Source organism: Tetranychus urticae, chromosome 1, assembly GCF_039701765.1.
Source record: "Tetranychus urticae isolate SD_2017Ah chromosome 1, NJAU_TeUrti_SD_1.0, whole genome shotgun sequence".
Taxonomy (NCBI): Eukaryota; Metazoa; Arthropoda; class Arachnida; order Trombidiformes; family Tetranychidae; genus Tetranychus; species Tetranychus urticae.
In genome coordinates this window covers 14,141,940-14,165,543 of record NC_142958.1, presented here as the reverse complement: position 1 = coordinate 14,165,543, position 23,604 = coordinate 14,141,940, and the positions used below count along the sequence as shown (strand labels likewise).

The window sequence follows — 23,604 nt, the reverse complement described above, 5'->3', positions numbered from 1 at the left end:
AGTAAATCGGTTGCTATGAGAGCCACTCTTGAAGCGCGATTATTAAATCTTTAATTTATTTGTGACACATTTTGTAAATTAATAAAGTGATCCTTGCTTATTGATTATGAACAGTTTGCTTCTCAGCTATTTCCATGAAGCGATTTCTTCTTTAACTCAGTTCATTTAAAGTTTAAGATTCATGGTATATGCTGAACCATCACCACTTAACAGTTAATAATGATCACTGAACAAAATCTTATCCCTAACAATTGAAATGTTTTAAATCGTCTTTAAACGCTTCATTTTGCAATTTTTTTTGATTCGACAAGGAAAGTGTGTTTAAAAATTCATTTTATGCACAAGTGTTCAACTCTGAAAATATGGCATCTAAGCTAACATTTTCCAGTTGAATTCCCATTCACACCTCATTTATTATGAGCACAAGAACTGAATTTTTTGACAATATTTTCAGATCGCCAATTTCCAAATGTTCATTTCTTTGAATGCTGTCAAGTTACGAATCCGTTTTGCTCATCAAACATCCAACTTTGAACCTTATTTTCGCTGTTGAAGAAAAACCAACAAAAAGATATTCACTGAAATGATAGCATTTTGATACAATTCACAAATGTACAATTTAAAAATTGAGCAGACAGCAAAAAAAGTCTATTCAATTTGAAGAGAACCCAAAATTTTCCTAAAAAACTTGCACCAACCTTCGAACCAATAAAAGACAATCTTCGACCATCGAATTAAAGAGCCTCAAAGAAAGGTCAAGAAATGCTCAACTAAAGCAAATCCCATTTTCCAAGTGATTTAAATTGCTAAAATTGCTGATCGACTCTTCAACTATTAAAACACAAACAATGTAAACCCAAATTGTCTCGAAATGATTAAATCAATATTCTTAATTTGAGAATATTGAAATTTCATGAGAAAACTTGATTATCTTGAAACTTGTGAACCTTTTATCCAATGTTAAGAAAAAAAATCAGTTTTTAATCGGTTTATTGAATTTCAATTTTTCCCTCAATTCATCTTGAAAGTGCCATTTTTTGTTCAACTTTTTTCCAACTTTTCCATCTTTTCCCATCTTCATCCTCATCAGCAATTTCACTCTTAATGTGATCCTTTTCATCCTATTTTGTTATTATTTATGCTTCACTGATGTTCATGTAAAGGTATGATTTAGCCTCGGGTTCCTATCAAATTGGATTAGAAGAGAAAAAAAGAAAAAGTTCTTTTAGTTTGCTGAGACTAAAAAGCGAATCAAATCTCAAGATTATCTTCAACATCAGCAGAGTTCATTTTCATGTTCAGCGAAAAAAACTCAAAACAAAAAGAAGTGAATATTAATGGAAAAGAATGTTGAAAAATAAATTAACTTTGATTCCATGTTCAACTGAATTTCCAATTAAAAAGTAAAATCAATTTCAAGTCATGGTCAATGAAGTAACCTAATTGACTGTGTTCAAGTTATTAATATTTAGCAAAAGTGAAAGTTGTCAGAACTGTTATCAATATTGCCCTTTAATAACCATTTTAAGATACTTTTTCACTCCCAGTCGACTCAGTTGGTAATATTATTTGCAGCTAATTAAACTAATTGGTTTGTCAAATCATTTTTTCCCTGTTAATTTGATCCAGTTTTAGAGTGTTTTTCACTTCAATTAGTAATTATTATCAACTAAACTATTATATTAAAAAAAGGTTGTTATTGTCGTGCATTCATTTGACGACAAGTTCATTGAAAGGTTTAAACTTTACTGTTCACTGTTTCTATTCATGTTTGATTTCATGAAAAATATTCATCATGATGAGTTGCTATTTAATTAGTTAATTTATTCATTCCATTGTTTCACTGTTTTCTTGTTTTTTTTCGTCAAAATCAACGTTTTACCTACACATTTGTTTATCGGTTGAAGGTTGAAGTAAATTGGTTCAATCAATGCTACTGTTGAACTGAATTTTGAGAAGATCAATTAAAGCTCATGGGAACAAGTTTCCTGTCGTGAAAACCAAAGTACCAAAGTTTTACATCTTTTCTTCCAACGAAATTAAGCTAATTTTCAAGTGATAAATGAATTTTCAACGAATTTTCCTTCAATTCGAAGTTAATTTCCCTTTTAAAATCGAATCAAAGCAAAGAGATTTCTCAATTTCTCAAAGAGAATCAACTCGAATTGGAAAAGCAAAAATAATGACGAATTGTTTGAAGAAAATTTTCGTTCGAATATTCATGAAAATTTGTTTGGAATTTTTCATTTAGAACTTGAAAAAGAAAACTTTTGAACTTTTGAAAGCAAAAATTCCAATCGAACCAAAGTTTCGAAAATCGTTGGTTCATTTACGGATGAAGTACTGAAGTAAAGTGTAAACAAGAAATGGAATTTGTTATTCAGTGTTTTATTGAGAAATTTTTAGTTGAACTGAGAGACAAAGTCGATGTTGAATCGTTTGAATTTCGAAATTTTTCGTTCATTAAATGTTCGATAACGAAAGTGTTGAAATTTCCTTTGGAAAATGATTTTGAAGGAAAACTGATGAACATGAAAATTACTCGAAACTAAAGGAGCTTTTAAACAATTTAGCAAAATCAATTGACTTGACATGCAATAAACTGATTGGATTGAACAGAGAAGAAAAGATTGGAAAGATTGTGAAACTTTCGAATTACAACTTGAGATATTCTGATAATGAAGATTCTGAATGCTTAGAGTTAGCGTGTTTCTCCAATTCTTGAAATTCTTTTTTCCCCTGAAAAATTGTTCAATATTTTTTGTTGAAAATAATTGTCCAAGTTGACATGAGAAAGTGATTCAATTGCAATATTGAAAAACGCAATCAATTTGGTTTAAACTTTTCAATCAATGTTTTTCCATCTGAAAATGAATGGACGAGAAAAAGGTTTTGAAAAGATGAAAACTATTACTTGGAACTTGTTATCCGTTAAAGTGAAAAATGAGTTATTTCTCACTTTTATATCAGTGTAAAGGTTACAAAGGCACGGCTAAAGCCTGAGGTTTTTTGTTTCGATCAACGATCAAGATTAAAGAGAGAAAATGTAAAATTATTCATGAGACTCACAAGTTAACATGTCAATTGAAAAGAATAAGCTTTAATACTTTCATCTTTTCACTTTTATTCTTCTTCTTTTCTTTCCCTCTATCATTCACTCAAATTATTATTTTTGATGCCCTTTAGGCACAAATAACCTTATATGAAAAGGGATAAAGCTAAAGCTAAAAAGAATGAGCAAAGGTGAACGAAAAAGAAAAAAAAGAAATCTCTTAAATTCTGTAACATTGAGCAGCAAAAAGTAAAGCAAAAGAAACAGTTTAACTGGGAGTGAGAAATTCCCTGTTCAATTTCAATTTCCATTATGCATTATAAAACATTCAAAACAAGGTTATATTTTTCCGTGCAAAAGGCAACCTCAGGCATCGAGAATCTGGTCAACATTTTTCACGCTCAGCCTTTTATCAAACTTTTTGAACGATTTTTTTTTCTCTTCTGAAATTCCAAGTTTTATTCAGAATGTCTCGAGTCTGAATTTCAATTTTTGCATTCGATGAAGATTTCGAAAGGTTTAGTCTGATTGTTATCAATGAGATTCAAGAGTTTGAAGGATTAAAATCGTTAGGTGAATGAGGAAAGGTAATTGTGATTTTACCTTGTTCAACTCTTATCAACAGTTTCAATCCGTTTCTTGCTTCATGCAAATCACTTGTTCATCTTGAGCTTATCTCAACTTTTCGAGCACTTAGTCTGCACATTTGATTGCATAAAGATAGTTTATTTACTCTCAAGTGTATTAACAACATTAACATAACCTTTTGTTATTCACTTTCTTAATTTAATTTAATTTAATCTAATTTTACTTATACTTTTGCTTCCCTTTTTCAGGGTTTAATCTTATTCTTTTTTTCCAAGTCAACTTAAACTTAATTATCGATTTCAATTTTCAATGTTTTAATGAAAAGGCAAAGGCATTGATTCAAGTTTGGGTTTTGAGTGGTTGAAAGGCAGCACAGAGTAAAACATGTTCATTGAAATGCTAATAAAGTGACTGAACAGAAAGGAAAAGTTATGAAAATGTTGGAGTGAAAAATGTCATTTATTTTGTGAAAAGAAATTCATTAAATCAAATTTTCAAATCTTAATCCAACTTCAACTGTCAAAAACATGTCGCAGTATTGTACGATAAACATTCCCAAGTTTCCTCGAAATTCATTGTCAAGAATTGAGCAGTAAAATCGAGTTTCAGATAAAAACATTTTCAGCTGCAAACATGATAAAAGTGAAGAGAACAATTCCACTGAAACTTGATCAACTGATTAACTTTCATAAGTCGTCGAAACAAACTTGTACAACTATTTGATTCAATCTCGATACCCAAGCCGATGACTCTTCTGGTTAGACTCAACTAAGTTACAAGCCTGAACTGCTCGCATTCAACAGGCTACTAGCTCAATAGCCTTGTGACTTTTATCAGTAAAATATAAGAGAAGATCATTTAGACGAGAAAATTTTTCTGATTACTCGATAATACCAACTGTCTATTCTGGTTTCTTTATGCGATTCCCTGTCTTTTCACTCCACACTCGTGAGATCATCCATGGCATAAATGTGATGCAACTTGAATAACCTGAGAGATGATTGGTTGACTTATAAATATGAACTTTTCACGCAAAGGAGGAAAGCGTTGGCTTTCAAGTAAAACTTGACTGCATCTTTTAAAGCAAAAGGTTAACCCACAAAAAGGGAAAAAGTTTCAGTCTTCAAACTATAACCTGGAAGCTTGAAAAAAGGTTCACAAAATTGAAAGGTTGGACCCAAAAAAGGCTTCAACTCCTGATAACTTGAATGTTACACTTTTATCACATTTACCATTCACTTTGCAATATCTTTATCTGTACCATCAACTTTGATCCAACCCTTGACTAACAAGTAGTAACTTGACAGTTATTGATCTACAAATATGCACCTTTCCATGATATTCAATTGAATAAACATGATGAGAAGAGAAGGAAAAAAATGATAAGACAATTCATTTACTTGACGGTTCATTGGGTGCAAGTTTCCATCATCCATCACCAATAATTTCACCTCTCAACATTTAATCGTAAATTTTTCTGGTTCCATGTTTACACCAAGCATCCAAGTCTTTGACATAATTAGTGAGTGTAAAGATTTTCAGTTGAATAAATTTTCTCTCAACTTTGCCTGTTAATTTAATTTTAAACATTCTTACGAACAGAACTGGGAATCACTTGGATGAACAAGTGTCACCATATTGACCCTGGAACCATGACCTTTGAGGAAAGAAAATGCTGAAAAATGAAGCAACTGTTGAGCTTATCTGCATTCTTCATATTGTCAACTTGTCTGTACTTGACTGTTGTTCAGTGTTCTGTAACATTCTTACCCTGTAACATGGAAAAAAGCAGATGAACAAAAAGAGTGATAATCTTATTCTTGAGCAATACTCTTCACTTTAGCCAATGATACTTTTTTCACCTTCAATATCATCACCAAGAATCAATCTCACACTGAATACATCTTCATTGAAGTACATTGATTCAACACCTCATGAATAGCCAGACGAGAAAAATGTTATAAATAAAAATAAGTGGAAAGAGAGTAAAAAAGTGATAACAATAAGAACAACAGTTTTTTTTATCAGAATAAGAATATGATGAGAAAATATTAATACAATTCAGAGTTGCTTTTATTCCGAGCATTCAGCTCATTCTAATATCTATTATTTAAAATGATATTATCAGGCAACTTGGAGTGAAAAAATATCAATTTATTGTGAGGCTTGCAATGAAAAGGAAGCAAAATAATGTAACAACCCATTGAAAAGAGAAATGTGATTTGCATGATCTTTTCTTTCACAAGGAAAAAGGAAAAAAAAGTTCATTCTTCGATTTTCTCGATAATTGATCATTTTTCCAATTCAACATCCTACATGAACATACACTTTTACTAATCACAATTTGAACATTTAAATGTTGTAACATCCCAAAAGGATTAAATAACAGCCTACGCCAAGTTGAATTGTAAAGTTAAAGACTCAACCAAATATCTATTTATCTGGGAATAAAGTTTTTTCACATGAAATTCTGGCAAACTGCCTGTTGCTCAACTATGAAAGAATTTTTTTCGTCAAAAATCAATAAGTTAACAGTGACCAAGATTTGGTGTAAAGCCAACAAATTGTTGCTTATCATTGTTATCCTCTTATTCAATCCAAAATTTTTGACTTAATATTTTTCTCATTCAAAAGTGAAAAGTCAACTTGGCGTTTCCATCTTTACTCCCGTCTAATAAAGACAGATTATGTTCGGTCGATCGATCGAACCGAAGCTGAAGCAAAGAACAGCTCGAATCGAGATTATTGAATGAATGAATCGGCTAAAGAAAATGTTGTATTCTTATTCAAAATTGAGATTGATTATTCAGAACAATATCTGAATAATCATTTTTGTCGTTCTTTTCATTGGCATCATTTCACCTGATAAATCCTAATAGGTTCAATCAATAAACGATGAAACTTGGTATCAACCCTGAGGGATTTTTGTTCATTCGTGTTCCTTTTATTCATTTGAATTCCCTGTGAGTTTAATGATGAAAAAAAAGTGAAACAAGGAAGAAAAATTTGTACGAAATCGATATAATCGATCAAATTTCGATCTGATTTGGTTACTTCATCATCAGTAGTTAAAGAAAAAAACAAAACAAAAGTCAAAATCAGATGAACAATTAAATGTTTCTCTTTCCATCGATTTTCGAGAAAAAATTGAAAATTTCAAAACTTGCAACCAGAAAATAATTTCCAGAGTTTAATAGAAGCTTAATTGATAGAAAATTTTGTTTCATTGAAAATGATTTCGAGTGAAAAAAGGTGTGAAAATCGATAAATCTTAATCAATGAACAGAGGTGGAAAAAAATGGCAAAACATTTCAATTCAATTTTCATAATCACAGCATTTTTATTCTGAGGAAGAAAAAAAGTCTAAAGTAACAAAATTCCGTGATTTATTTCAACTTGTGACAGGAAAAAATGTCAACAGTTATGCTAAGTAATTGCTCATGGTAATTCAGTTGAGCCAATAAAAGAGAAAATTATTCAGCGAAAAAAAAAGTTTAATATTCACCAAAAGTTCACCTATCGATATATTATAATAAATAAAATTGAAGGGAAGACAAAGTTTGACTTGAAGTTACATATTGAAGAAGCATGGTTTGAGTACACTTGAGCAACAGGAAAATGTGAAGCCAGGGAAGTGATGAAGATATTGATGATAAAGATGATTATAGAGATGAAAGGAAATGTTAAATTGAGTAAGAATATTGGTTTACACTGTTAGGTAACATTCTTGGTTCAATTATCGACTTGAATTTTGTTTCATCATGAATATATTGTCTGCCTAATTGTAGCTAATGAATATTCATTTTGTCAGATTTTCTTCGTGCTTCTCTCTGTTGGTTTATTCAAATGCGAATCTCATTGAGATTTTCCCCTTTCCAATTTTCTCCACAAAAAATGGCCTAATTATTTTACTAAGCGCCCACAAGATTCACAATTAGATCAATAACTGAGAGATCAAAATTAGAAGCTCCATTTGTTACCTTACGTTAGATGATTGAAGATGCAAACTTATCGAAATGTTTTCGTTCGTGATTCTTGTATAATTACTTCAAATATGCTCGAACCACTAGAAGAAAACTTTCGTATTTTTTCGAGAATCAGGAATTGCTTTTTGAAACTCATCCATTCATTTCAGGCAACAATATTTGTCGCAATGCTGATCACCGCTTGACTCGGTTAATCAATTGAAGCTTCACTTTGAACTTATGGACGATTTACTTTGACTGTAAACATGATCATAATTCATCAATTATCTCGAGGAACCATTAGGCAAACAACGAAACATCTAACATTGTCTCAAATTACGGACTCTGAGCTAATTAAAATCATCAATCAGATAACAATTATTACTGATGAGTGACAATGAATGCTTCACTTGACTCTTTGTTCATTATCAGTGTTTTAGTTGTAAACTTGAAAGGGAATCGCTTCGATGTTTAACATGAAAAAAATGAAAAGAGAATGAGAAAAAATTGAAAAACGAAAAGAAAAATTAAAATAAAGTTTTTATCTTTGAAAAACCAGAAGCTGAATGATGCTTTTCATGGTGATGACAAAGGAATTGATGAAACAAAAAGACAAATAATCGGATGAAAGGTTAAAATGAATACAGAAAAGTGTTGCAAGTGTTAACAAGTGAAACACCTTTTACCTAGTGGAGTGTAAATGGGTCAAGATCATTGATTCATGGTTGACCTGAACTGTTGAATATTTTGATACAAAGAGTAATCAATGAATCAGATTAAAGTAATGAGCAAATTGAAAGGCGAACCACGAAAAGAAAAAAAATGCAAATCAATCGATTGACCAAACAAACGAATTGAAGCAAACTAAATAATATGGATACGAGTTGATTCATGAAGTAAAAAAGTGAAGATAACAATTTCGTCAGACCATTAATTCAAAATATCACAGAATTGATTGCAATGAGCAAGTGATTTAGAAAATTTATATACAACAGAACTCTCAATGAATCTGAAAGATGCCATTTCAATGTTAAAAATTGAAAGTTAAAAGCATTTCTTAAAGTCAATAAAATGTTTCAAGCTCAACCAGTTTCAGACACTTTTGCAAACATTTCAAGTTTCCTCACAAAATCACTTTTTCAATGGGAAAATTATTCAAAATGTAAACATTTAAACTGTCAATATCATGTTCGAGGGTAAAACAGAATTGACTAAAGATTGTTCAGACTCAGTGCCAATGGAATGCTTTCAACAAACTTATCAATCGCAATTAAAGGAACGAAAAAAACCAAAATCTATAAAATAATTTTCGAACAGCAAAAAATTTCGACTCAATTTTCGAGCTTAATTTTGCCTGAAACATTCAAATTGAAAATCCTCTTTAAATAGCCGACAGAGAAGTTTCGTTGTTTGACAAGAATTTTCATGATCGCCAAAGGAAGGAATGATTATCAAGCTGAGAATTGGATAATTTATTGATCGTTGATTTGATGAAGAATCAGAAGGGAATCAAGATCAATATTAAAAGTTTTGCTGAAAAGACAGAATATGGAAAGGTCAAGATGAAAGATTTTTTCGATTTCGTTTTATTCAATTTTCGCAACTAACTTATCGAATATGAATTTGTAATAATGTTAACTTATGGTAACACTTTTCATGATTGATCTTTAATTCTCAATGGAAGTCTCGGATTGCAATTTGCTTTCAATTGATGTAGAAAATTGTTGATCCAATAAAAAAGTTTTCATTTGAGTTTCATTTTTCAGTGAACACTTTCCATCCATGTAAATGTAATCATTTTAATGGGGATTAATTCAATGTGAGGCTAAAATTTGATATGTAAGTTAATTATGAAAGAAGAGTGAAGTTATGATGGAAACAGTTAATGATGTTATTAAAATGGTCACTTTACTTGTCTCATTGAATATCAATGTTTCATCCACTTTCAAGCCTTTCCTTCCAACGAGCAAAAAAACTAAAAAGAGCTGATCGATAATTGTATTAAATATCGAGTTAGTTAAAAGCAAAAAGCTAGTTGATTGACCGTTGGAGAGTTGAGTATAAAATTGATGATGAAAATGAGTGTTGGTGAGTCGAAAGATAAAGTGATTAGATGATGAGAATGGTTGATGATGCTGATAGATTGATGGATCAAATGTTCAGTTGAAAAAAAAGATAATGATGTTTGTTGTGATGAGGAAGTAGTGCCAGAGAGAGAGAGATGAAGGAAATGAAGAGATGAACATGGTTAAAGTAACCGGCATCTTGATCATGACCATAACAATCATCGTTGACCAATCATTGTTTGCACCTCAATTGGTAAAGTTGATCATCATTACGATTGTGATAAGTGAGAAGCGTAAAGAAGGGAAAGAGAAGAAAATGGAGAAAAGATGACAAGTTCATTATTATCATGATTATCATGATGGTAACCATAATAATATCAACATCCGATTAACTCATAATATGATAAACATGAAACATTCTTTTCTCTCTTCCATTAATAATGATCGCCATTCAATATGGAATCAGCATCCGATTGCATCATTAAGTAAAGATCAAATTTTCATACAATTTTATCACCTTCAAGTTCAACATGTTGAAGAAATTCAGATCCAATCAGGAATCTCGACCTTTTTCTCTTCGAACTTCTTTTCTTAAAAATTGTGTTTAAATGATAACTTGAATAAACTTTTGTAACGATTTATGTTTCTGTCTAATTGAATTATATTCAGAAGAAAGTTTTTCTTGTTTTTATTGTAATCTTTTTAATTGCTTAAGGAAAATCTTTGGATTTTCAGTTTATTAAAGTTTCATTTTGAATAGTTTGAACATTTATTATTGAACTTTCTACTTTCATTGATAACTTTTGTTGGATTGTGAGAAAATCCCTGAAGAAAAACTTTTACGATTGACTTTAGCTTTTCACATTTTGTGATACTTTGTTTGACAAACAAAAGTATTCAAAAGAATAGCTTCAATGATATTGAGAGTTGAATTTACAGCTATTATTTGCTGACGAACTCATCAAGTTTCTGGTTATAAATTAGGTTTACATAAATGCAATATTAAGTGGGCGTAAAGGTCATTTAAGTTGACCAGCTTCAATAGTAAACGTGAATAAAATATTGAAATATGAAGTTTGCATATGAAGTCAAAAATACTCCAAGCATTCAAAATGTCTACACTTTCCAAGCATAAATATTGCTAAATCAATGTTTTTCTTGTTCTCACTTTCGCTCGAGATTCCAACGAAGCGATCAAAAGAAGAGCTAAATTATTCGTGTTTGTTCTTCGTAATCATATGCAATACACAGATTTTAATTACTCGGGACTGAATGTAAAATTTCTGTCAATCAATAGTTAAACAATAAAATAAATCGAAAATCAATCTTTTGTTGAATCAAGAGATCCTTTCGTGCAGTTAATTCAATTTAATATTTATATCATATTAGGGCCAATCTATGGTTTGTCAATCTTTTCGGAGTTTAGAGTTTCAATCTTTGCAAAAATTTCTTTTTTAATCGTTCGTTTGATTGAACGTTTAACTTTGATCGAAAATCAATTCGAAACGATTGTATGGTAGGAGCTAGCTGCGTCTATTCGGACAAGTATCAATTTGTTATTCTTATCCAAGAAATGACTTTTGCAAATATTTCATCTGGAAATTTATATTCAGAAAGACTAAACATGAAATTTTCCAACAATTATTTTTGTAAAGAAATGAATCTTAATGATTTTTAAGTTAAGGTTAATAGCTTTAGGTTTATCATGAAGCATATAAATGCATATAATTTAGCAGATTCTAGGTTAAGATGATTAAGGTTATAAAATGAAAAACGCATTTCCTAAAAGACATGAAGTTTTATTTGAATAAGATGATTATTAATGTAATAAAAATGAACTTGCAAGATTTATTCAAATATTAATCACACTGAAAGCAGACAAAGTTAATAATAATGCCAGAAAGTTTAAATTTAACTTTCATGTAAAGTTTATAAAGGAATGATCGATGGACAAGATTGTTTGGACGCTACAGTGCAACTAACCAAGTACATTTTGCAATGAAAGCGAAAGCTTTAAACAAAGAACAAATTTAGTCAATACAAATCACGAGAACCAGGAAATACTTTAATATTTTGCTAATTAAAAATTGTAGGAGGATATAAAGCATTTCATTGAATAGTCATCACTTTATTAGCAGCTATTAAACTGCTTTTATTGCTTCAATCGGAATAAAAGGAAACGATGAAATGTGCAACGAACGTTGAAACGATCAGGTTCAAGCAATAACGATCAAAAATGCTCACGAAATCGACTCAATCTCTGACTTTAATCAATCTTTTGTCATTCAATTGCTTTTGATCTGTTCAGTTCAATTCGATTTACTTTAGCAAGAATACAATGAGAAGTTATTATATTAATGACGATATTTCTCAGCATTACATTGCACAAATGGATTCACTTGCGATTCGAACTGTTCAAGTCTCCACTCTTAGTCCAGAGTCAAAAGTTTTACTCTTTGATTGTCTAATTGCAAACCGCTATTTGCAATTTGATCTCAAAAGTCATAAAGATCAAAGCAATCTATTTAACTTTGAATATGTTCAATCTTAGAAGAAAAAGTCTAATTGTTGAATATTGGTGTCCAGTGTACCAACCATTCTCAATCGAATGTTTGGAGATGTTGATTTTGGTTTACTAACGTTTCTCCTTGCTCTCAAACGACTGCTTTTGAGCTATTGATTTGCTTAATCCAATTTAAATTTTTTAAGATGAGAATGAGAATGAAAGTGAACGCAAAACTTATAACGAAACAGAAAAGTTTTCCCTGGTTTTGCATTGCAATGAACGGAATCTTGTCTTCAAAAGGCAAGTTATCTCTGCAGATTGAACAGTTTAATCGTAAGACTTGAAAGCAGTTCTAAGAAGACTTGCTTTCTGATGCTTAGTTTCAATGTATTCTCAGTTCGTTTTGTGCAGCAATTTATACTTTTTGCAAGTTGTATAAGTTAAAAAGGACTTTATGGTCTCTTCATTTCATGATGTCTTTTCACATTAATATGGCTTTAAATATTTCAATGAAACTCATTTTTTTCATTGGTCATTCTTGGTCTTTCCTCTACAAAATCTGGTCCATTCTTCTTCTAGTAATTTACTTGAAAAGAAAACTTGTATTAAGAATGTTTTCTTCTTCCAGATCCACCTACATGATGATAATTGAGGTAATTTATTTCATGTTTGCCTCATTTACAATCAGTGTTAACATGAAGGTGACACTTTGTTGTTGTCCCTGCAGAGGAGTTGCTATTCAGCCAGTGTTTATGTCAGTTCATGATTCAAAATGATTGAGATCCTTTTTCTGGTAACATGTAAATGAGATGAATAAAGGTTGGTGCAGAGCTTGTTTTCATAACAGGAAAGCAAATAAAAGAAGAGAAAGAGAATTGAAGATGAAAGTTCTGAAAGTGAAGTTTAAATTGATATTAAATGTGTGCTATCATCAAATGCTATTTAAGATGAAGTACTGAGCGAATAAAAAAAAGAAATGAAGAAAATTGAAAGAAAAGTGAAAAATTTCTTCTTCTCCAAAACATCAACTTCCAAGCAACTCACCTTTTCAATAATGAAACAGATATTCATAGGAAATGATTAACTTTGACTGTTTGACAATTGAATCAATTGTAATACAAAGTTTACACAAATTGATTGCCGTTAATGTCGATACAAAACATCACGATACATCTTTATTTGTTTCATTTAATGTCAATCAATTGTAAAAAACAATTACAGTGAAATGAAGCAAAAACAAGGACAAAAGGAAATGCAAGTTGAAATGGTCAAACCAGAGAATGTCATTTTCATGATCATTTTCCTCATTCCATGACAAGTATTCAGAAATTACTGTAACCATGATTATACCATTTAAGGTTGTGTCACTTGTTAACCATCTATACACATTTAGAAACATTGAATGGCGAAAATATCTCATTCCTTTCATTCCCTGTTATCATCATTCATACACATTTGACAAACTTTCCAAGTTATAAAAGGTTCTTCTTCGCCTTCCAACATTCACCTCAACATCAATCATAACTTTGAAATAAATACTTATATTAATAGAAAAGTATTTCAATAGTAACGAAATCAAGATTCAAGCGAATTCTTCTTTCTCTCATTTTCACCTTTAAATGAATTGTCTGATGTGACAGCTTCAAACTTCTTAATCGATCTCAGAATTATGAAGCTTTTGATCGCATGTCAACTCTTGAATATTGATTAGCATTTGCTTTCAATGGAATTTTGGACAAAATTTGATTTTCTTTTGCTACTCGAAGTGACATCAAGATGAACGAACTTGGAATTTAACTTTAAGATTGTTTACAGTTGAACTGTTATAATTTGATTAAGTTGCAATCGGTTAAACGCTAGAGTCTACAATATTAAAAGTCTGTGAATGGGAAAAATGCAACTTTCACTTAACAGTTTGTCTTCATTTTTGGTCTCATTTTTCAGAATTTTCCAGTTATTGTTGCCTTCTTACCTGAGGAGACAAAAGAAACCCGATTAAATCTGATTATTGTGAGAATCAAATTTCATTTTGAGTTTATTTTTCCCTGTTCTTTGATTCAGTAAAAGCGAAACAAGAGAAGAAACAATTTTCATTTTGATTCAATGATATTGCATCTTTTTGTTTCATTTCATGTAAACACTGAAAATGAAAGAAACGCAAAAAGAGTGAAAACATGAATATAAATATTATCATGCATTATTGATTCATTTTAAACGCTATTTGAATGTGAAATTGAATTAACTTAATTTCTGTTGATTTTTGCTCTTTTTTCTCTTCGAGCATTTTTTCACAACTTTCCAGTTGCATGACTTTAAACTTGTAACCTAAATAAGATGAAACATTAATCAAAAGCTGCAAAAAACGAAGAGAATGCAAACGAATTCTGTGAAACCAGAAATTTTCATTTTAAAGTTTTCCAACATTCTTTCAGCAAAGAATTAGCTATTCATGAGATTTACATTGATTTTACAAAATCGAATGGAACCAAACTTGAAGCTTCAATTTCTGTTGATACGCAATGTGAGACTTGAACGAACATTTGTCGTTGCAACTGATGTTGGAAAACATTGAATGTCATTTTCTTTGAATAACATGAAAAGAGTTTTCATGATGAGAACTTGAAGATTAATGAAAACAAGTGGAAATTCATGGTTATTGTAATTTATTTTTCATTGATTACCAGAAAAGGTAAATAATATTGATACAATAGTAATAATGTTTGGAATGAAGTAAATGTATGAAAGGGAAAAAGAAGGAAAAACTTTTTTCGTTTCTTTTTCTATCAACTTATTTCTTTTGTTAGTCAAATTGGACTTTTTTCTCATACAGTTTTCCCAAAGTAAAATTCATAGAGTAAAATGTAATAACAAATAGTATAAATAAAATTCCCAACCCTTTTAGTCTCTTGTGATGCTTGTTTCTTTGCTTTTTCATCTTCTGTTAAAGTCTTGAGACTTTTTTTCAACCTACAATTTCAATGTTGAATATTTTATGCTCTCGGTGCGACTGAATTGACAATACTATGACTTTACTATCAGATAAATTAAATTTCATTTGCAAAAAAAGAAAAGTAAAAAATTCAATTTTCAAATGGAAAATGCTTTTCTTCCTTTTACAGTTCAAACACTTGTAGACCAACACTTCGAATGAAACTAAACTCGTTAGGTTTCCAATCCGTTTAGGTCAAAAAGAATGGACTTTCAGACTTCTAATGAGAGAATCACTTATCGATATTGTCCTCCCTTGGACACTTCAAGTCTCATCAGGATCATTTCGCTGAAACTCGATGATCTTTTGAGAAACGATTCATTCTTCATTCGTTTTCTTTTTTTCGACTTTTTTCTGTTTGATTTCATTCGAAGGAAAAAGTTTCTTTTTTTACGATTCTGTGTTCGTCTCTGAGTGTTTTGGCGATTGATATCAATTGAAATGTCAGTAACATTGAGTTAATTGACGGGTGATTGAAATGGTTGAATATTTAATCAGTTGCTTGATTCTTTGATAATATTTAGTGAACATTAATCTTATCATTTTACTCCCAATAACAGGGAGTTTAATTTTTATTGTTTTGTTGAACTTTGATTTTAAAATACTTTTGAAACATTTAAATACTAATTTGTTTCTTCTAAAAATAAGGTAATTACATGAAACATTTAAATTTTAAAAATAAACCAAAGGAAAGCGTAAAAGAGCAAAAAATGTTCAAATCGTTGAGATGAAAATAAACATTTTTGGTGATGAACAAGCAAAGATGTAAAAACGATTCACAGTGAAAATAATCCTTCCTTTTGCTTCAACTAAACCTCACTTTTCACTAATAATTGGACTGATTGTAATGTAATTGAGGCAAGACTGGATTTGCTTTCAACACTTTCTTTTGCATTTTTGGTTAACATGTAAACAGTTTTTATTTATGAAAAAAATGTTTTTTACTTGCAGGTAATTCATTTTAACCATTCATTTGCAATACCAGGAAACCAGAAAAGTCGAAGAGCTTCAAATGAAAACATTGAAAAACACGTTTTAAGTAAACATTGACAAAAGTCGATTCGTCAATGGTTTCACAGGCAGTTGCAGGAAGGGACATGAAAAGTATATTGAAACCACTTTCGAACAAGTTTTGTTGGATCTTTTGATCAAGTTACTCGAGCTGTATTTGAAAGGTTCAAATCGTTAAAAAACGATGAATCGAATATCGGATTGAGAACAATGGAGATAATACAGAAAATTGGTCTCATCAATGAATATCTTGATCGACTGAAATCAAGAAAAAGCAAATTCTTTGGCATTTACGTTCTATTATATGAAAGATCAAGACTCAATGGAAACGACCAATTGCGAGTTTCTCTTGTACTTCTCTGATTGATTCGTCAGAACGTTTTGAAACACCAAAACCTAATAACACTCAAAAGTGGCCTTTTCTCTGGAATTGTTCATGTTCTTTGGACAATTAAAACACAATAAACTACACTTTTAGTAAACTTCAAATGCATTCAGCATTTAGTGTTGATTTAGAGTCGTTATTAGCAGACATTTGGTTATAACTCAATAAACAGATATAAATAGACGTCGGAAGTAATTAATTGAAATTGCTTGGGAAGACAATTGAACTATTTTTGTCTATCAAATAAAATATAAAATTTTTATTATCCAAGCTCATGGTTAATTAACAAATGTTAGGAAACCTTGTTCGTTGAAAATTCAGTCTGGTTTGCTTCAATTATCATCTGAAAAGTTGCATAAATTTAAAACCTTTTCTTGGTACAAAAACTAGTCATTTAAGCATAAAAATGACATTTAGTTGATGTTTTCCCTTAAAATAGTAACACATAAAAATGCAAAACTCAAGTTAAGGAAAACTGAAAGACTCGAATAGACAACTTTTCGAATCCCAAATCTAATGGAACAATAATCTAATAATCAATCGATTGTCAAGATTCAATGAAGCAAAATATTGTTTGATTCAAACGTTTATTGAACCATTGAAACAGTTAGTGAACCCATTTAAGCTGAAACGAGTGTTATTTGCCTAAACAAAAGCGCTTGTGTTCAATTAAACAAAAGTCCCAATTAGCCAATACAAGATACAAAGGAAATCTATCGAATGACAAATTTTAATGTAAAATAAACATGCAAAATCGACAATTGAAAAGCTCCAGGCTAAACAAAAGTTTTATTCAAAAGAAAACATTGGAAGCAAAGCTTGGAAACGATACAATTTAATGTCCAAATTGAATGATTAATTTTAAAGGCAAACACAAAAGTCTTCATCACTCATCAATTCGCTAATTTCATTACAAATCTTTCTGATAAATACATTGGAACCCTCGGATTGATTCGATTTACACACAAACAGTCAACCATTCAGTTATCTAGCGATTTGATCAATAAACAAGCGAAAATCATCATCGACTCCAACGATCTTCACAAGAGATTGAATCGAAACTCTGTTTTCCATCAACACACAAAATGAAGAGCATAAGACTTCGAATTGAAAATATAATTCGATACTTTATTTGCAAAATTTAAAAGTTAATTTACACAAAACATTTAAACGAAATTTCCACAAAGAAATTCTGCTATTCTTCAATCAAGCTGACGATTCCAGCATTTCAAGAAGCTTTTGATCATTATCGCTCTTGCTGTCGATTCTTTTCGTAATTTTGTATTTTGAATTTTCCATTATAATTTTAGCAAAATTTAATTTCCAATTTACTGAAAGTCGAAATGCTTTTCTCTACAAAATGGAAACTTTGACTTTACTAAAAGACTGGCTAATCTGAGCATTAAATATTCCAATTGGAAAGGAAAGCAATGTTCAAATTTCCAAGTTTTATCCGATAAAGGTTGACTTGAAAAGCAGCTTGTTTAAGCGAAAAGCATTTCCATGAAAATTTTACATTTCATTTTCTTGTTCATTCCAATGATGGAAATTGGTTTGTTTATTTTATCTATCACAATGAGACTCGTGAGTTGAATCAAAAATAACAATACTTTTTTTCCCTCTCAACTCTGGATTATCGAAATAATGGGAATGCAAAAATACTAATAACGATTCGAATGGGAAAAAACGAGAATAAAAAACTTTACTAAACTCTGTTTACTCAAACTTGCATTACATTTTGTACTCTTTATTCACTCTTGCAGCCTAATAGTACATGAGACAATTGAATTAGTTATAACAATAATTTATAATTTTGCTTTCAATTTGTGTGCCAAAAGTCTCGGTACTCAATCAACTGCAGATAATGTAAGCTAATGAACAATAATACAGATTGAATTGCATGATTGGAATGAGCTGTTGAAGCCTGAAGCATTTCAACCAATTTCACCATTTCAATGCCTTCGTACCTTTTCAATTTTACAACTTGTGATATTCATCAGAACTCTTTTGTAATCATTGTTATAATTAGATGCTAATAAATCAAACTTCTCTTCGACTTGTTCCTTTCATCATGAACAGTAAATATATTCACGATTATATTTAGAAATTGAAATATCATTGAAATTGTTATCACAATATATTTTAATTAGAAATGTGATGAAAGTTTTGCCCTGTTTTTTTGCCTTCCTTCCAATGTTTACTCAGAAAATGGTTTTTACGGGAAAACTCGAGTTTCTGGCAACAAAGAAACATTGAAAACACTGAATAAACAACAAAATGTAACCTAATTAGTGGCAATGAATTGATAACACGATGAATGAATGGGTTTTTGGGATAAAAAATGGTTCAAATTATTCATGTAATAACTTGCATGTTGATTGATTGTTTACTTTTGTTTACTTTGGATTACATTTCAATTGATTGTACAAAAAAATGTTTCGCTTTTTATTTTCCACATTTTAAATATCAATCATTTTTCCATGCAAAAACTCTATTTTTGAATATCTTTCTCGAACTCTACTTCATCTATAAAAAGTTTAATATTATTCATGTTTTGCTTTTCATATGATTGAGTGCAAAGGTTGACTAATTATTTGCAAAATTGAATGAAAAGTTATACATTATTGGAACGTTGATAGAGCGAAATGGAAAATGAATCTTTGATCTTTGATTTGATCTCTTTATGTTATGTATTACATTTGAATGGGATGCATCTAAAAGAGAAGCCAAATGCCAAAGCTGAAGAGCTGGACCAGTTTAACTAAAGTCAAAAATCGAATTTCTTCTTCATTGATCGCGTCCATATGCTTAACCTGGATTGATAAAATCATTGAACTAACCCAAATTATTAGAAATATCGTCTTTTATGATTGGAAAACTCATTTTCTCTCAAAAATGAATCAATTTTATTGAATAGTCAATCCAGACTAATGAATTCGAACTACCGTTCATCTTCGATTTTAAGTCTAAAGATCATTATCCGAGTTGTCATTATCTGTTTTGAATTAGCTATTTTTGCACGTATCCTAAAAAGTGAAAGGTTATACATCACAAAGGGATGATGGGACACCTAGAATAATCAAAATCTAATCATCCGAGCACAGCAAAGCGATGCAAAGATTTTTACTTGTCTTAGCCATTTTGCGAATTCTTTTTTTCGAATTCTTGAGAGAAAACCATCGAATTCGCGTTGCACTTGATATATCATGGTTAAATATCGGGACGATGATTGGATGGACAAATCGTGTTGATTTAAATTCAACTTTCGCTTCATTTACAGACAACTTGTGTAATATCTCGGCAATTTCAATGCCAATGCAATACATTATGAACAAATTTCGATTGTGAGGTTTTTAAAGATCGAACCCCTCTAGTTTTGTCTCCAAACCGCATCTCTATACCAAGTTTAACAGCTGTATCTTTTTGATTTTGGTTTTGACATTGTCTCTTCAAGATGCTGGAATAAATATCGATAAAATGCCAGATAACTGCTTATTAAAACAACCCACAGGTTTTTGAACATTGCATTTTGTTCTTCGTCAGAAAACTCGATTGCAAGAAATCAGAAAGTTAATTTTGAATACGGGTGACCCAAGAAAATCTTCGATAACTAGTCATAGTTTTTGGTTTTTATACGCATAATGCATTCGCTACATGTGTGTCTCTATCATGTAACATCATAACTCAAAGAGACCGAGTCAAAATAAAATTCTAACACAACTAGTCGATATCACTTTAACATTTATACGAGCTCATTCGGCGAAAGTTGCAAGAATTGAAGCGAAAACTATCAGTTGAAATGTCACCTATTGTACCGAAACCATTGACGCTAGTCAGGGTTCAGTTCATTGGAGGGCTCTAATTGTCGATAAAGCTTGCAAGCTTTTGATAATCAGTAAACAATCAATTAGAATCGTTTGAAAATTTTCCAAAACTGATTCCTTCAGTTAACTGAATTCAGAAGTCAGGCAAATGTTGAGTTATTAGTTGGAAATTTGTCTACCGAATAAACTATCATGATTCAAGTTAATGCATAAACTTGAATCAGATAATGTTTTAAGTTAAGACTATTACAGTGAATGAAAAGTTTGTATCAAGATTTGGTTGAACATTATATTCTTATCGAGAATAAGATTTTTCTCTGTTTCTTCTTTTCTTTTCTTCTTCAAATTGTATTTTTCATGATTTGATTAGTTAACTTGACTGAACTTTTTGCTCTTGTTTACCATTATTCAACTCTTAATCAGATTGAGTTGAAATCGCAAAGAAAATATTCAATATTTTTCCATGCAAACTCGACATTTTCAGTTTAAATAATTCATTACCAATAAGCTTATTGCTCTTTATTATCATCATTATCAATGTATTAAAAGTGAAGAAAAGGAAAACTATTTTTTCGTCTTTACCATTTTTCTTTTTACAGGTTCATCCAGTTTCATGATTACATGACAATGTTGAGATTAATGTTGAATTAAATCAGATTTATTCCCAAGAAGAAGTGAAAAAATGAAAAGAAAAGTTTTACTTTTGAAAATCACAGTTGTAAAGATGAACAATTGCAAAGACTTTGATTGAAGATTTTCGTGTTTTTATGTTTGTTTCATGCTTTTTTCTGATTACATTTCAAGTGCAATATTCAAATGGGAAAACTATAAGATATTTCAAGACTAAAGACATTGGAATAATGATAACTCATGTAAGAAATGAACTAAAAAAAGTAAACGTAAAACAACATATTTCATTGAACTAATCTGACAAGGTTAACAAGCATAAATACTCAAGATAAATATCATCATTAATTTGTATTATCACGAGTTTAACATTCAAATTGTCAAAATGAAAGTTCATATTAAAGAGTTTATCAATTATCGGATTTGGCACAAAAAACATTTCGAGTCATTTCGAGATGAAAGAGCAAATTCCATTACATGAAACAGAAATGGTTTTAGAATCGTTTTTGTCTGAAACATTCGATTACAAGCTGAGTTTCAACCCTTTATTGTTCATCGAGTCTTCGACGTTTTTCGTTGAGTTCTCAGTGATTTTCGAATCAACTCTTTCGACTTGTTTTCTGTTCTTTTTCCAGAAACTTTTTCGCCTGATTAATTGATCTAAATGATCGATTATCGAAGCTAGTTTTGATCAAGATTGACGAAAGTTTGATTGATTTTTTTCTCTGTTTAATCTTTTGTTTCAATTCCATGAAATGTGTTGTTCATTTTTCATTTTTCTTGATATTCCAATGAACCAAATCGACATTTAGATGGCATTTCATGATAGGAATTTATGGATAAGTCAAAAACTCTGATGAATTTTTTACCCTTTTCCTTTGCGAGCTCAGTTTTAGTTCGAAAAGTAAATCGCTTGGATTTTCCGTTGAACATAATTCCTTGCTTGATCATGAACTGGATGAACAGATTATCATGAATCAAATTTTCTTAAAAACTGAAATTCTCAATCGATTTCATTCTTAATTCCCATATTTTTAATCAAATGAAACAACAAAAATTTCAGAAAAGTTCAGAAAAACGAACAAAAAAATCCTCGGATGTGAAAATTATTAGCATTTTGTTCAGACACATGAATAATTGTTAATAAAAATGTATCGAGTTGAGATTTTTGGTGATAAAAAGATTTCAATAGAAGTTCGTAAATTCCAAGTTGGGAATTGGGAAAGGATTGAATTTTCATGGCAATATTTGACTTTGAACATTTGATTGATTCTTTTTTCTGTTCAGAACTTTACATCGATGAATGTTTTGTCTCGTCAACAAAAGTTTAATGGTTACTTTATAACGATTTATCGTTGGCAAATAGACAATTGAAGTGGCTAAATGAGCAAATATTTGATTAAACGTTTAATGAGAAGAGAAACAAATGGAAATATTAAAGAACGAAAATGGTAAACATTTTCATGGAAACTTGATTCATTGAAGAATCCATGAATTTAACAAAAGATGAAACATAATAACATGGTTAGTTCAAGTTTCTTTGAACCGGAAAACGATTATCATTATTAATATGAGAAGATTAATTTCCGGTTAATAACAAAGGTGCAAGGAATGGCGTCAATGATGCAAATTGACTGATTGAACAATCTTGTGTTTTATTCATTTTTTTCATGGTAAAGTTCATTGATTGAAATCGATTTGTTTCTAAATCGACTTTGGATTAATGATGATATTATGTCATGAGCTTTGAATCGGTTTTTACTTTGAATTGATTATTTCATGGGAATAAGATGAGAGACTTTTATTGTTGCATTGTTATCAGTTCACATTGAGTAATGAACTTACCTTGTAAGGACGATAATGTTGAGTACATTGGCAACTAAACCGAAAAGGCAAACAACCAAACTCAGGTAACCATGGATTGGAGCATAAAATTCCTTGAAATTAAAGAATATCGTTTCAGTAAAAGTTTCATTGAAATCCAGGTATGAGGATGGATAATCCGAGTAATTAAGAAAAGGTGATTCCGACAATGGTTTATCCATTTGGCTAGAGTATGACAATTGTTAATCGACACAGATTAAAGGTGATTTTATCGACACTTTGAAAACACTCATTGAACGGTTGAACATTTTTTTTCGTTTTTTTCAATTCTTTTTCACTTTTCACCTATTTTTTAGTCAATTCATGCAATTCATTTGGCGACAATCACAATTTTTAAACTTGATTCATTTCGTTTAATTACATTTCCAATGGTGATTATGATGATTAGTTTGATGATGGAGAGATTTTCATTAGTTAATTAACTTTTTCATGGAAAATTGTTTCTTGTTCATTTTTTGTGTTCAATTCATTGCAACGAAAACTCAGTTTGGACAGTTTGGTTTTTCGCTGTTTTACATTAACTTGATCAATGCTGCTCACATTATTGACACTCTCACAACTAAAGTTACTAACTTTATACACTTGAACCAACTAATATCATAACTCCTTGCTTTCAATTTTAAGTGCAATTCCCTGGATTGGTCTGCCATCTATTGACTTTGAACTCTACTATCAACTTGTTACAAGTGAAGCTAACAGTTGTGCTG

General features: G+C 30.4%; 1 protein-coding gene across 1 annotated transcript in view; it reads right to left on the bottom strand.

Annotated features, from left to right (window-relative positions):
• The window catches only part of LOC107370176 (G protein-coupled receptor dmsr-1), a 63,212-nt gene extending 39,753 nt beyond the window's left edge, over window positions 1-23,459 (bottom strand). Inside the window, exon 1 of the mRNA XM_015938167.3 lies at window positions 22,859-23,459. Within this exon, the coding sequence (XP_015793653.1) occupies window positions 22,859-23,058 (200 nt within the window). The 5' untranslated portion in view covers window positions 23,059-23,459. The remainder of the gene's footprint in view (window positions 1-22,858) is intronic.
• Window positions 23,460-23,604: the final 145 nt, after the last annotated feature.